Source organism: Garra rufa, chromosome 10 (genome assembly GCF_049309525.1).
Source record: "Garra rufa chromosome 10, GarRuf1.0, whole genome shotgun sequence".
NCBI lineage: Eukaryota > Metazoa > Chordata > Actinopteri > Cypriniformes > Cyprinidae > Garra > Garra rufa.
Genome location: NC_133370.1, coordinates 11,524,290 through 11,540,817, shown reverse-complemented (window position 1 = coordinate 11,540,817; position 16,528 = coordinate 11,524,290). Strand labels below are relative to the sequence as shown.

The window sequence follows — 16,528 nt, the reverse complement described above, 5'->3', positions numbered from 1 at the left end:
GGTCATCTGCATTTCCCCTTAAGGAATGCCTGTAAAATGAATCTGGATTACACCATTTTATCAAACAGTCCAATGCGTGCAATGTCCATATTTGTGCAACTTGTGGTTGAGTGGTTTATGCTGACAAAAATGGTTACAGCATTAAACTGGGATCTTTGAAAATGACTAGTTTGTGGGTCACTTCAACCACCTACATCTTAGCTGGCATCGGTTTACTGTATATTTAAACAGTGTTCTTTTAAATCAACACATCTGTAATATTTAGACTACCTTTATGGGTGGACAAAAAGACAGAAATATGATTTCAAAGTTGTCCACTTGAAACCAGTAGTATACATTAAATTTGTATACTTGAGCAGCATCAGACGGTCCAAAGTGCATCAGTCCGTGTCAGTGGATAAAAAAAAGAATTTTGTATTAAATTTGTCCTGAAAACTGTAACACGACTTTTCAGTTCCACCTGTGGTGTCTGTGAGAACCATAACCATCTATTTTTGGTAAAACAATACCAATCCAAGTATTTCCTGTTACTTTGAGCTTTAGCAAAGCTTCTGGCCGTTCTCAGAGTTTAAACACTAGGGGGAGCAGTGATTCCATAAATTCCTAGAGCCCATGATGAATACGTCAGGAGCCCAGTATAGAACTGCTACTTGTGATCGAAGACAACTGCTGTCCACTCGTTTGACACAGGATATTACATCACCTTCCCCCATGGACGTTAAGTCTAGCGTTTTATAACCACCTGTTCGAAAGCTCCTGCACCAACCCTGAATGATGGAAAAAGAGGAAGACGGCATTATATTACAATACATTACATTATATTACATTACAGAATTACATTACCACAGTCTGCAATTTTAAGATTTAGTCAGAACTCATGTAACATAATACCTCTCTATAATCTGCTTCTCATAATGCAAAACACAATGACCATGTATCACACAAGGACGGCATAAGAGGACAACGCCAGTTGCCGTATTGACCTTGCGGCAGGGAAAGTTACATAATATATCTCACCTGGTGTGCTGAGAGCCCAATGCAGTGCTGCCGCCTGGTCCAACAAATAGTCGCAAACCCTCCTCTGCAACACACATACATACATACTTAGACATTATTCAGTCTGTGCAAAAGATTAATCAAGGCTCGAAATTGCGACCGTTTTGGTCGCATATGCTCCCAAATTTTTATCTGCGCGACCTCAAATTATGTTTGGGAGCGTTTGTGCAAGTGCGAGAATTTGTTGTGGTGCGACTTGGTTTCTTTACAAAACTTTCACTACCCTAACTAATGCACAGACTGCTGTGAGCTGCAGTGACAGGTTCGCCATTCTCTCCAGCATAACCATTTAAACTTCTAAACTATTACCTTTAAAGCAGATTTGAGATATTAGCCGCCAATCACTCCCTGTCACTGACACTGCGCTCCGCTAAACTAGGACGTTTTTTTCCCTCTCAGCCAACCTCTGTTTCGGATTTGCACAAACTGCATTGCAATTAGTGGCTTGTGATATGACAATCGCTTTTATTGTAGAATGCACGCTCCGCGCCGTCGAGAGTTTCGCGCGATAGTTAAACGAAACTAAAAGTAAAACCCGCACGAGCATTTAAAAGCTATTTTAATACCCCACGTTTAGAGAGCGACTTACCAATGCGCCCAAATTAGGCTACATAAAATATCTATGCTGTTATTAGTATGTGGGCTATAATAAGATGTGTGGTCGTCTATAGCTCTGTATCATACTTGAAAAGTTTGGTCTCTTATTTGCACTTTAAATATTGAAAGAGTAGCCTACTTTCATTAAAGTTGCATTCATTGTCTACACGACTAAGAAAGAACGGTGTTTATTTGTCTGTTATTTATACTGCATATTGTTTAAAAATGCAGTGGTTGTCTCTAATTTAAATGGCTGTATCTATATAGAGAAAATAATCATCTTGTTCATGTACTCAAATTTTAATTCATTCTTGTCCCTTACTTAAGGCGTAAAATAAATATATAAAAAAGGCTTTTAGAATCAGCCCATTTGCTTGTAAAACATTGGCAATCAGAATCAGCCAAGAAGAATCAAGATCGGCACATTACTAAAAATAAATTGGGTGCTCCTAAATTTTTTTGGTGCTCCTAACTTTTTGAAGTTGGGAGCACCAGTGCTACCAAGTAAAAAAGTTAATTTCGAGCCCTGATTAAGGTAAAGAAAAACCTCAAATCAACTGGTAAAAAAATGGCATAAAAAGATGTTGTGGCAACTGTGAGTTTAAAGTTTCTGTCTCTGAGGTCTATCCATGAGTCAGAAAGTGAGAGAAGAGGGGAAATTCAACCATTTGTTTGTTTGAGACGGTAGTAACCATAGTAAACATTCATCTTACAAAGCCACAATGTGGTGCATATTAAAGTGCAGCTGTGCATCTGCAGTAAAACACGACTCAGAATTTCCTTATTCCGAGTTTGTGTCTTGTGAGTGCCTACTATGGGACAGTGGAATTTAGTGTACTGTGATGTGAAGGTCCGGGCGAGCTGGTTATACACAACATGTTTCCATGTGTGTGCGACTGATGTCTGTCGAGCACAGCCTTGTGTTATGGAGATGGAAATTATGTTTTAATTTAAACATGTTTGCAGGGAGGTTGCTATTCACAATATACTTGTAGAAGCAGATGTCATAATATGTGTATGCAATTCTTTGCCAAGTCACAGTGCAGTCCTGGCAGATTTTTTAAAACAAACTACACTACCAGTCAAAAGTTTTGAACAGTAAGATTTGAAATGTTTATTTAAGAAGCCTGCATTTATTTGATTCAAAATACAGCAAAAGCTGTAATATTGTGTAATATGTTTACTATTTAAAGTAACGTCTTTCTATTTAAATATATTTTAAAAATGTAATTTATTCCTGTGATCAAACCTAATCTTTCAGCATCATTACTCCAGTCTTCAGTGTCACATGCTGATTTGCTGTTCAAGAAACTTTTTTTTATTATATTTTATATATTTGTTATATTATATATATATATATATTATTTAACAGCTAAGTAATTTTTTTCAGCATTCCTTAATGAATAGAAAGATCCAGCATTTATCTGAAATAAAAAGCTTCAGTAACTTTATACACGACACAAGGATGCTTTATTTCTATTTCAGATAAATGTTGTCCTGAACTTTCTATTCATCAAAGAAACCTGAAAAATTAAACCATTTCCAACATAACAATGGCAATAAATGTTTTTTGAGCAGCAAATCAGAATATTAGAATGAGTTCTGAAGGATCGTGTGACTGGAGTAATGATGATAAAAATTCAGCTTTGAAATCACAGGAATAAATTACATTTTTAAATATATTCAAATGGAAAATTGTACTGTTTTGCTGTACTGTGGATTAAATAAATGCATGTTTGATGAGCAAAAGAGATGTTTTTCCCTAAGGTCCACTTAAAATGTTAGGCCAATTTGTTGTACCACATGCAATTGTAATTTAGGTTTCCATGATCATTTTTCATCCTCTTTGATCCTTAGAAACAAACAGTTTGCAACTGTTTGCATCTGTTTACAGTAAAATGTTTTGCAAGTGTGGATGAAACTAATCAAAAGCGACAGTAAAAACATTTATAATGTCACAGTTTCCACAAACATAATAAGCAGCACAACCGTTTTCAACATTGACAGTTATAAGAAATGTTTCTTGAGCAGCAAATCATCATATTAGAATGATTTCTGAAGGATCATGTGACACTGAAGACTGGAGTAATGATGCTGAAAATACGAATAAAATCTGTTTTATATAAACTGTACTGTAAATGCTGCATGCATCAAGGTGCTTTCTAATAGTACCTTCATTACTAGAGTCCAGTATGCTGTGGCTAAAATCTTGACCCTGTAGGATTGTCTCAATTATATCATCAGCATCCACTCTGGTAGCATCCACTCGCTTTAGCTGACACTCCATTGAGTCCTGTTTTACAGGATGCCTGAAATACAAACAAACATTCTCTTTATTAATGATGTCACTAAAAGATTTTTTGCAGGAAGAGCTGCACAAACGTTTACCTGTTGGCTGTGATCCCACTGTGGGACGGTGTGGCTAAGTGCTGGGGTAAAGGTGTGCAGGCCTGTGTACGGGACTCTCTGTCCTCACTGGGCTCTGGTAGGCTGCCAATCCCAGTGGAAGCACTGCCCGCAGACAAGTTCCTCCTATGACAGAGCTCCGTCAGGCTGGAGGAGCGCGAGTGACCTGTGCTGTAGCCTACAAGAATGTCCAGATTGATCAGTATAAGGGTATAATATTATGCAAAAATCCATAGAATGAAAGTATAAAAGAGAAGCATTTATGTGAATGAACAAACCAGAAAACTTGGACTGCTGGCTGGCATAACTGGCGGTTCTTGAGTGGCCACACTTTCCCAGTTCATCTGGAACGGAACCATGACCGATGCCAATTTTTCCTGAGTTTTCTAGAAGATAAAATTCAGTGCATTATTAACATCATTGTGAATTTTGGAATGGTTAAAATGCAGGACAGATGGTTTTAGGTCTTTAAGAAAATAACACACACTACTGGTCAAATTATTTTTTTTAAACAAATAATTTATATTTTTACATATTCAAATAGAAAGCACTCATTTTAAATTGTAATAATATTTCACAATATTACAAAACTACACAATACTACAAAACATAAAAAATCTTTCAAAAACATAAAAAAAATATTATTTCAAACTTGATTGGTATATAGGTAGTGATTTTGTGTGTGGATTGTGGAGGTACCTGTAGAAATATGATTTGTATTCTGTGTCTCTCCTCTTCTGTCCTCATGTAGACATGTCTCCATTTCTCCTGGAAAACCAATTGTCGTTGCAGTGGATGGAGGCCTGAAAAAGTAAAAAATGTGTCTATTAACATTTTAAATACAGCATATAGTCTTACAAATAGCAAATCATCAAAGTAAGACACTGTTGCATACGCAAAAATCACACAGTGTACAAAATGATTATGAACTTAAACAGTAATGTTTTTACAAGACTACATTACCAGTCAAAAGTTTTTGAACAGTAAGATTTTTAATGTTTTTTTAATCTCTTCTGCTCACCAAACCTGCATTTATTTGATCCAAAGTACAGCAAAACAATTTTGAGATACTTTTACTATTTTAAATAACTATTTTCTATTTAAAAATATTTTTAAATGTATTTTATTCCTGTGATTTCAAATCTGAATTTTTAGCATAATTACTCCAATCACATGATCCTTCAGAAATCATTCTAATATTCTGATTTGCTGCTCAAAAACATTTGAGCAGCAAAGATTTTTTTCAGGTTTCTTTAATGCTAAATAAAAGTATTAATTTCTATAATTTCAAAAATATTGACTCTTTTTTTGTGTATAATGTAGCTTTGTGTATAATGTAACAATAAATGTAATAATGTAAAGCTTTTTATTTGAGATAAACGCTGATCACTGGATATTTCTATTCATCAAAGAATCCTGAAAAAAAATGTACTCAACTAATAATAATAATGTTTCTTGAACAACAAATCAGCATATTAGAATGATTTCTGAAGGATCATGTGACACTAAAGACTAAAGACTGAGGTAATGATGCTGAAAATTCAGCTTTGATCACAGGAATAAATTACATTTTAAAATATTAAAATTAAAATTAAAAGCAGTTATTTAAAATAGTAAAAATATTACTGCTTTTGCTGTATTTTGGATCAAATAAATGCAGGCTTGGAGAGCAGAAGAGACTTCTTTGAGGAAAAAAAAATCTTACTGTTTAAAACCTTCCTGGTATTTAAATATTTAAACAAATTCAGGCTCCTGCATCCCGGCTCCTAATTCTTTACTTGAGAGCCTTAATACTCTGGAAAAATAGAGAGATAAAAAAATAAATTCCTAATAAAGAATAATCTATAAAACAGATTTCAGAGGAACATTAATCCATAAAGTACTAATCTGGCATTTCACTCGGTTTAGCGCCTCTAAAACTGACAGTGACATAAAACTATGACGCACAAGCCAGAGCTAAAACCACTTGAGGCGCAGTATGAGCACTCCCACACACACGAACACCCCGATAACACTTCTGTAGGCCACACAAACACACACTCTCACTGGGAAACACCACCAAACACTTTGATTTATGAGTGCGTATGACTATTTTTGACAACCATCCACAGTGAAATAATGACACAACTCTCACTAGAGCATGATTCACAAGTCTGTGACGATAGAAGTGGGTGTAATAACACACACACACCTCTTCATGGGGGTTTATTTGTCACTCATTTCAGTTGCTAATCCACTATCAGAACACTTTACTTGTTGTTTTAATAGGAGATTGTGTGCCAGCTCGCTTACATAACAGGAAGCACACCTTTTAGTGTTTCTAGGGTGCTGTGTGAGATGACGGATATTACCCCCCCCTAAATGTCAGGATAAATGTCAACTATTTCAACATACACGCAAACACATCCACACAAATACTTCAATCTGAAACCGCACCAACTATAAACAGCTTCAAGGGCTAGTGTATCTGAGCAACATAATAAGATAAAGCAATACAAAAAATAACAAGTAAATAATTTTCTTTATTAGTACATTTTAATTTCCAACAACCTTCCTATTATAAGTGTTGAATAATGAAACATTTGCCATTATTGTGCTACTCCTAATCCTCTTCAGTGTCACACGATCATTCAGAAACCATTTTAAACATGCTGTTCAATAAACATTTATTATTATTTTTAGTGTTAAAAACAATTATACTGCTTAACATATGGAAATCATGAGACATCTTATTCAGGATTCTTGAGTCTTTACTGTCACTTTTGATCAATCTGATTGAATGAAACCGGATTCGTACAGATACTGTAAAATTAAATTCCAGAACTTTCCAACACTACTTTTTTGTTTTTTAAGGACCTTTCAAGATCAGAGATCTCACTAATCAAACAATGTCTTCTCTTTTAAATTATAAAAAAGATAAATAGATTTTAAAAAATATATACTAATAAAACAAAAGGGCAAAAATTTAAGTGAAGCACATGTAAAGTATTAATACTGAAGTATACTACACTTTTACTATAGTACAACCAAGGTTATTTTTCTTAAGAGATTTGCATTTGTGTATACTTATCACTTACTTTCCTTGTTTTGTTTTTATAACTGTACTGCCTTAATTGTTTAATGTTTCATACTGTTTAAGAAAATAAAAAAAAAAAAAAGATTTGTGAAAGCACTCCGAAATCCTGGAAACAAATGATTCACCACAAGTGCTCCGAAGTCCCAAACCGAATCAATTTATTCGCGACTGACGCTTCGAAGTTCTGATCTAAATCAAATGATTTACGATCCACGCTCCAAAGTCTGAGCGATCTGAATAATGTTTTGTGAACCGTCAGAGCGCAGATCGCGATTCATTTGACTTAGATTCACAAAATGTTTCACGAACCCGCTCCGATCTAAATCAATCCGAAGTCCCACTGTAAATCAAATGATTTGCGATTTGAGGTCCCGATCTGAGTCAACTGAGTCTCGATACGTTATTTGATGTCCCGATCTAAATCAAATGATTTGTGATACGCAATTTGAAGTCCTGATCAATCAAACCAAACCGAATCAAGTGATTTCACGCATCACTAAGTGCTTTTTCAAATCATTACAAGTGATGTCGAAATTGGAAAAATCAGTTCCAGCATAAATGACTCAATTCATTTGGTTCATCTGTTCCTCTTTTCATGTTAAGCGAAAGCGTTTTACCGTTTACTCAGCGAATTTACTACTACTGGCTTAGATCGCTAGTTTTATGACATTACCTAAATATTACCTAAAATAATATAACATTTATGACATTACCTAAAATAATAAATTCAAGCTATTTTCATGTACCTCTTCAGGAATATTGCTATTCTCAAGTGTTTTCCAGGCTTTAAATTTCAAAAAGTCAAATTCAAGTACTTCAAGCACCCTGTATGAACCCTGATGAAAGTATCATTTCTTTCAAACATAAATCTTACTACTTACTTTAGAATGGTTGTGTAAATATGCCACCTTAACTAATATTCAGAGGTTTCAAGCTGCAGACACAAAAAAAAAAAGAAGATGGAAAAAAAACACCTCTGTGTCTGTATCGCCTCTGTTTGACTAAACATCACCAGGAAGTGGCTGAACCAGACTTCCTGTGTTCATGTGGTCCCAGACGTTGGTGTCAGACTAAACGCATTTCACTGCATAAAAAACACTGGCACAAACACTGGTGCAGCCGCGCAGACACGCAAACAAATACAAAGCATGCATCTGCTAATGTTGCAGTTTCAAGGACATTCTGAGCTCTCGGGTTACTCTCTGTGACATGAATGAAAAGACCAGTGTAGACCAGTATGAATTTCATACAGTTGGTTTGGTACTGGTGTTCTGGCAAAACTTAGCCACCGAGACTGCTTAACCAGCAAGGTCTTTCTGTCTCACTTGTTACACTTAAACCAGGTTGTGTCATGCTGGAGACCAGCATTCAAAACATACAGTATGCTGGTCTTTTTAGAAGGATGCAGACTTTGGTTGGAATATGAAATCTAAATGTTCAAAACAAATGAAAAATTAAGGGACAACTTACGTTTTAAAGCAGGGATCACCCGACATTAGCTGCATACTGATTATCACCTTGAAAAAAAAGAGAATATTTGTGAATAGTTACATACATTTTGAGATATAACAGAAATGCTCATCTTGTCTAGCTCTGTGTCTTGTCTGTACTCTGTGTATTCTGATTCAAGACAGTTAGGGTCAAAAAACTCCCATCTCATTTTCACCTCCAACTTCATAATCGCCCTACATCGCTGTTTTACCTTTTTTTGTAAAGGGCATTTCATCTTCTTTGCACATTCATTTTGTAAACACTGAGCTGGTACTTCTGCAGCGACGTAGGGCGATTTTAAAGTTAAAGTTTTTCGACATACCCTAACTGTACTGAACCGGAATACACACAGAGCTAGGCAAGACGAGCAATTGAGATTAAAAAGCATACAAATTGTCAATTTTTTTTAAAGAAAATAACCTATGGTTTTACTAGATAAGACACTTCTTCCTCGGCTTGGATTGTTTAGAGCCCTTTGAAGCTGCATTTAAACTGCATTTTGGAAGTTCAAACTCTCGGGCACCATAGGAGTCCACTATATGGAGAGAAATCCTGAAATGTTTTTCTCACAAAACATAATTTCTTTACCACTGAAGAAAGAAAGACATGAACATCTTGGATGACAAAGAGGTGAGTAAACTATCTGTAAACTTTTGTTCTGGAGGTGAACTTCTCCTTTAAGGGCTCAATCACCAGCAATCTCAATGTTAAAAACTCATTAGGAAAAGTTTGAATATTGCAAAAAAAGGTCCCTTATACACTGTAAAAAAAAAACTGTAATGCGTCACACGGTTTGTTTCAATAATAAACTTGTAAATACGACAACACATACTGTATGTGTCCTAGTCTTAAAGGGCACCTATTACGCCCTTTTTCCAAGATTTAATTTAATTTAATAAAAGTCTCAAGTGTCCCCAGAATGTGCTTGTGAAGTTTTGGCTCAAAATACCTGACAGATCATTTATTTATTTTCAATATACCTGTTTTGAGTGGAAGCAGAAACAGGCTGTTTTCGTGCATTGGCTCTTTTAAATGCAAATGAGCTGCTGCTCCCCGCCCGCTTTTCCAGAATAGAGCTGCGCCATAATAGCTCTTAACTGTTAAAAAAACATCTTTTTGGTTTTGATTATCATGTCAATCGCGCTGAAAATATGCCATTTAAGGCTACATCAGTTTAAACTTATGATATATGATTTTCTGAGCGCACACATCCGAAGCACATGGACAGAAAGCGTCTGTCATGGCATGTGAGTACTAAACTAAGTTCTCTTTATGTTAAAAACATACTTAAGTTACAAAAACACAGTCGGGTATGTCTGTGAAGATAAACGGCTGGGAAAAAAATTACATGTTTATATTAGTTCTGTATATACAGCAGAGTAATACGTATTGCTGTTTGGGTCTACGCTGTTAATATGACTCAAACAATAAAATAAAAGCAGTTATACTGAGTTATCCCTGCTGAAAAAAAACAGCTAATACCAGCCTAGGCTGGTTGGCTGGTCTTAGCTGGTTTAAGCTGGAAGTGACTGGTTTTAGCTGGTCTCCCAAGCTGGTCAGGCTGGTTTTAGCTGGTGGTTTCCCAGCCTGATCAGCTAAGACCAGCCTGACCAGGCTGGAAAAGTGGACAAAACCCCTCTAAAACCAGCCTGCCTTCCAGCTATGACCAGCTAAAACCAGGCTGGTTGACCAGCTAAAACCAGCCAACCAGCCTAGGCTGGTTTTAGCTGTTTTTTTTCACCAGGGATACTTCCAATGAGGCATCGATGAGCTGCGTAAGAAATGAATCCTACTCACAATAGCATTTTAAGGACAAAAACAGGACGAATGTCTTGAAATATATCATCTGATCTTGAGGTGTGGTAACCGTAGTATAAGCAGAATAATTGACTTCGGTCTGTTGAATTCTACAAAAAATAATGCACACACGAGGTGTAACGGCCACAACATCAAGCGGAGTGGCCGTTACACCTCGGGTGTGCATTCATTTCGTAGAATTCAACGGCCCGTTGTCAATTATTCCTTACATAATCACTCACTGCTCTGGACTGAATAACATCTATAGTTTTAATAAGAAGACATTTCTTACTTGAATGCTGCTTTTATAGCACATAGTGTGTTTGCAGCTCACTCAGGGTGGGGACTCTGCTAATACGGCCTATCAGTCAACAGTCGTGGGTGGGGCTGGTAAAGTGTGATGTCACAATTTACGGATTCTGTGATCAGTAAGCTCTGAGACACATTTTATGATTTATAAAGATTTAAAAAGGAGGAGTGGGTGGATTTTTAACATTATAGGGTGGTTGTGTACACACAAACAACATGTTAAAAGTGAATTTTGCGTAACAGGTGCCCTTTAATGGACTGCAGTGACTCAAGTTAAAATGGTCTGGTCATGTGTGTGGCTCTCTACAGCTATAAATGTGCAGGGCAGGCCTGTGGAATTTTGGGTGCTCCAGGCGGAGGTGGAAGGATACAGGCCTGTGGAATTCTGGGGGCGCTGTGAACAGCTCTAGGCATAGGTGGGGGATGTGGATTGGAAAACACAGCTCAACACAGGCCGGAGCATGCCACACATAACCCACATGAAACGGTACATGAAGTAACACAACACCACACACAGATTTGAGAGGACACGCCCCTCACCCGCCCCCCTAGCAACAGCATGTTTATGGTATAAATAAACGAAAAAATAAAACACAAAGGACATGCGTTCTGAGGACAAAAGTTGTTTTGCTATATGTGTGTGTGTGTGTGTGTGTGTGTGTGTGTGTATGCGCATGTGTACCTTCAATATAGAGTTGTCCTGACGAGTGTTTTTGGTGTTGTACCCCTCCAGTAGACAGCGCCGTGTGGTGCTTCCTGAACCGGCAAACTCAGCCAAGTTTAAATCAGCAAAGCCAAGCTGTGTGGCACACACACAGTGTATCAGTGCCAGCGATCTGATAGAAAAAGTCTTCATAATCCACGGATAAACTGAGCTTACCTTTGCAAATGTCTTCCCACCTTTGAGCTCCTTCATTATAAAAATAAAAAAAATACCAAAAATTAGTCAAAAACCTCACCCAATCCAACAACATTTGTAAAGAAACAACATTTGTTTATGCTTAGAGCAGAATTTAAGAATTAGAATGTTACATTGTACCTTTCTTACAGATACCCGAAAAACACATGGATCCAACACTCCGGTCCCTGCGTTAGCACTCATCTTGCATAAAAAGGCAAATTTTTTCTTCCATTTAACACAATTCACCAGAACTGGCTCCCTGCAGAAGAAAACACAAGAAAGATAATGTAGATAATGTAAATAAACAAGACAGACAGACCAATAGATAAAATGACAGACAGACAGACAGACAGACAGACAGACAGACAGACAGACAGACAGATAGATAGACAAATAGATATATAGACAGACAGCCAGAGCTAGAGATAGATAAACAGATAGATAGACAAATAGATATAGACAGACAGACAGACAGACAGACAGAGCTAGAGATAGATAAACAGATAGATATATAGACAGACAGAGCTAGAGATAGATAAACAGATAGATAGACAAATAGATATATAGACAGACAGCCAGAGCTAGAGATAGATAAACAGATAGATAGACAAATAGATATAGACAGACAGACAGACAGACAGACAGACAGACAGACAGACAGACAGACAGACAGACAGACAGACAGACAGACAGACAGACAGACAGACAGACAGACAGACAGAGCTAGAGATAGATAAACAGATAGATATATAGACAGACAGAGCTAGAGATAGATAAACAGATAGATAGACAAATAGATATATAGACAGACAGACAGATAGATAGAGCTAGAGATAGATAAACAGATAGATAGACAGACAGACAGGCAGAGCTAGAGATTGATAAACAGATAGCTAGACAAATAGATAGATATACAGACAGACAGACAGACAGACAGACAGACAGACAGACAGACAGACAGACAGACAGACAGAGCTAGAGATAGATAGACAGATAGATATATAGACAGACAGAGCTAGAGATAGATAAACAGATAGTTAGACAGATAGATATATAGACAGAGAGAAACAGAGATAAAGATAGATAAACAGACAGACAGAGCTAGAGATAGATAAACAGATAGATAGACAAATAGATATATAGACAGACAGATAGATAGAGATAGATAAACAGATAGTTAGACAGATAGATATATAGACAGAGAGAAACAGAGATAAAGATAGATAAACAGATAGATATACAGACAGACAGACAGACAGACAGACAGACAGACAGACAGACAGACAGACAGACAGACAGACAGACAGACAGACAGACAGACAGACAGACAGAATGATAGCCAGATAGACAGACAGAGCTAGAGACAGATATACAGACAGACAGACAGACAGACAGACAGACAGACAGACAGACAGACAGACAGACAGACAGACAGACAGACAGAATGATAGCCAGATAGACAGACAGAGCTAGAGACAGACAGACAGACAGACAGACAGACAGACAGACAGACAGACAGACAGACAGACAGCTAGAATGACAGACAGATAGACAGACAGAGCTAGAGATAGATAAATAGATAGATGATAGATAGATAGATAGATAGATAGATAGATAGATAGATAGATAGATAGATAGATAGATAGATAGATAGATGCAACAAGTTAAATAAAAGAATGTGTTTTCACAAATATAAAGGTATCTGTGAAAAAAAAAGAACATAGTGTCTTTGCCCCAAACACACATGAAAATTTCTATAAGCTGTGTCATCACCGCTGTGTTATTAGGGAAAGTGATTTAGACAAGGCATTTGTCAAGAGAGATTTGAATGAGAAGGCACATTACAGTAATGTCTACAGGGAGAGGATTAGTTTGTTACAGTGTCTGTTATGTCATATTTGCTCTGGTTGTGAAAGACTGTGCTTTCTGTAATGAATATTTCTGAATAATGCTTCCTGCAGTTCTTTTTTTTTTTCTTTTTTTTTGCTTTTGTACATGTCTGTGCTGCCCTGTACTCATTCAAAAGTTCTTCCCTCATTTGTTCCGAAAACACAATAACACTAATACCAAGTAAACCGTCAGGCATTCAGACAGATAAGATGGAATGTAACCGTTTTGTAAAATGCACACTGTTGCCACAGCAAGTCCAGCCTTGACGGTTAAAGGAAGGAAAGCATTTGCTAATCAGACACTGCCCACTTTTGCCGACTTGTTGAGCTCAGTGTAGAGCAAAGCCTCTCTCATTCGCCCCCTGACAAAATACACGTTCCTCCATGTAACGAAACGAGCTGCACTGTTTTCATAAAACGTGTCTAGGTTAACAGCACGTGAACATCAAAAGCCTCTAATCATCTTACTCAACATTAATTAGGCAAGCTAATGATAATGAATAACTTATTTTAAGATTACTGTTACTCAGCCACAGAAACTAATGTAGGCTATTATTTAACATTATTTACATTACAGCTTTACATTAATTTTAAATGTTAAATAGTTGTATCAAATACTAATATTAATAAAAAAGGAAAAAATAAATAAAATAAAATAAAATAAAATACAGGGTGATGTGCGTTTGTCTTACCTCGAAGACTCATCTGAAAAGCCTCCGTCCGTCAGTCGAACCTTGCAGAACAGAACTCCATTCACGTATGGGACAGATGACAGCTCCTCCACCTCGACATCCACTTTAAACTTAAACCTTTTCTTTTTCATCATGATGAAAGCCATTGATCGAATATGTGAAAGACGACAGATTTGCTGTTGTAATCCAAGAATGGGATTTCAGGAGAAGAACCCAAACGATTTGACGCGCCTCTGCGTTGTTTGAGTCGGTGTGTGTGCGGGACGGTTTTTTAAACGCTGCTGTGTGGACTGCGTTGAACTGACAAATGACGACACTTTAAAATAAAAGTCCACCCAAAATATTTCGAATGGATATTTCATGCTCACAATAGGACAAAAATAATCTAACATTATTTATTTGTCTAAATTAATTATACGTATTTTAAAGCAATATTTATTTATTTATTTATATCCATCTTATTTTTCTTTTCTTTTCTTTTCTTTTTGCTTTTATGGCTTAGTCCAAACTAAGCAAAAACATACGATTTAGCGCACCTGTTGATATTTATATGGCCAAAAAAATATACATATAAACAGAATTGATTTACATCAGATATAACAGTATCAGACTACTTATATAAAATGCATATAGATATAGGTTGTCACTCTGTATCTCTCAATAATACGTAACTAATCCGCCTTAAAAAAAAATTGAGTAATAAATATAGGCTTTATTTATATATTGTTTACTTTTTGTATAGGATTTTTAAAACTACAAAGTATACTTTTATTATAATTATAACTCAGTATATATATAGCCTATATATATATTGTATATTACTATAATAAAAGCACATATAAATTGGCAAGCAAAGAATATTAGAATTATATTCAAATATATGCCCAAGAATAATTATATTTGTCCATTTACGTATAAATTGTATTTATATTTTTTGTATACATTTGTATTTATGACTTTGTATAAATACTGTTTATATCAACCCAAAGAGAGCTTGTGTGGAAGTCTTGAAGACCGTTGTCTTCCAATTAGAACAAAAAAAAGGTCTTGGGGAGCCCCTACTGGTCAATGCTGTAACATTACCGTTCTGCTGTTTATAGGGACATTTTTCTATTGGCCTCCATAAACTCTGCTTCATCCTAATTTTGATGTTCCTAATTTTGAATCCCATTGTTTCTTACATGAGACACAGGTGGACAGGTAAAAGAAATAGAATTTCATATAAAGCGAGGGCTATAAATTATGACGTATGACATTGAATTTGTTGTCTAATGTTGGATGGGAACATGATGGAACGATGACATTTTAAGAAATATTATAATATAGTTGATCACATGATGTTAACAGCAAAAAAAAGAGTTGAAATTGGTACTGCAATTTATTGGACCAGACTGTATTTACAACTTATTTTATCTTACTAAATTGTTTCTTCATTATTCCAACATTACAGTATACACTATATAAAGATTATACCACATAAATAACATATTACAGTTAAGCAAAATACACAATATAAACACAGTTTAAAACATTATGTACAATGCTGCGTTAAGTATGAAATAGTATATAAGATATAGTTGAGGTCAAAAGTTTACAAAATCTACAAAATGGTAATTATTTTACCAAAATAAGAGGGATCATACAAAATGCATGTTAATTTTTATTTAGTACTGACCTGAAAAGATATTTCTCATAAAATACATTTACATATAGTCCACAAAATAAAATAATAGTTAAATTTATAAAAATGACCCTGTTCAAAAGTTTACACACTTGATTCTTAATACTGTGTTGTTACCTGAATGATCCACAGCTGTGTTTTTTGTTTAGTGATAGTTGTTTATGAGTCCCTTATTTGTCCTGAACAGTTAAATTGCCTGCTGTTCTTTAGAAAAATCCTTCAGGTCCCACAGATCTTCGTTTTTTCAGCATTTTTGTGTATTTGAACCCTTTTCAGCAATGACTGTATGATTTTGAGATTCATCTTTTTACACTGAGGAAAACTGGGGGAGTCATATGCAACTATTACAGAAGGTTCAAACAGTCACTGATGCTCCAGAAGGAAAAAACTATACATTAAGAGCCAAAGGTGTTAACTTTTGAACAGAATGAAGATGTGTAAATTTTTTTTTTTATATTGCCTTATCACATATTTTCATTTAGTACTGCCCTTTAAAAGACAAAATAAGTTAAATTATAAATTCAGCTATTATTTTCTCTTGTAGACTATGTGTAAACAACTTAGGGTTAGTTATTTGAAATATTTTATTCAGGTCAGTACTAAGATCTATGATCCTTCTTATTTTGGTAAAAA

General features: G+C 35.7%; 1 protein-coding gene across 1 annotated transcript; it reads right to left on the bottom strand.

Moving 5' to 3' along the window:
* Positions 1-724: 724 nt before the first annotated feature.
* On the bottom strand, positions 725-14,387 carry eeig2a (EEIG family member 2a). The gene is made up of 11 exons (XM_073849539.1): positions 14,215-14,387; positions 11,772-11,892; positions 11,613-11,642; positions 11,415-11,531; positions 8,606-8,652; positions 4,759-4,862; positions 4,338-4,445; positions 4,069-4,237; positions 3,826-4,025; positions 1,018-1,081; positions 725-767 (listed from the first exon to the last, which is right to left on the bottom strand). Exons 1-11 carry the CDS (start codon positions 14,358-14,360, stop codon positions 725-727), a joined length of 1,149 nt encoding a protein of 382 aa, XP_073705640.1. The 5' UTR covers positions 14,361-14,387.
* Between the last annotated feature and the right edge of the window lie 2,141 nt (positions 14,388-16,528).

What these genes read in the sequence shown, in the direction of transcription:
- eeig2a (XM_073849539.1), bottom strand. Translation starts at nt 14,360, where the DNA reads ATGGCTTTCATCATGATGAAAAAGAAAAGGTTTAAGTTTAAAGTGGAT. An exon ending in TTCGGGTATCTGTAAGAAAG is followed by an intron (nt 11,643 to 11,771) that starts GTACAATGTAAC and finishes TTTATAATGAAG; the next exon opens with GAGCTCAAAGGTGGGAAGAC. An exon ending in AGGACAACTCTATATTGAAG is followed by an intron (nt 8,653 to 11,414) that starts GTACACATGCGC and finishes TTTTTTTTCAAG; the next exon opens with GTGATAATCAGTATGCAGCT.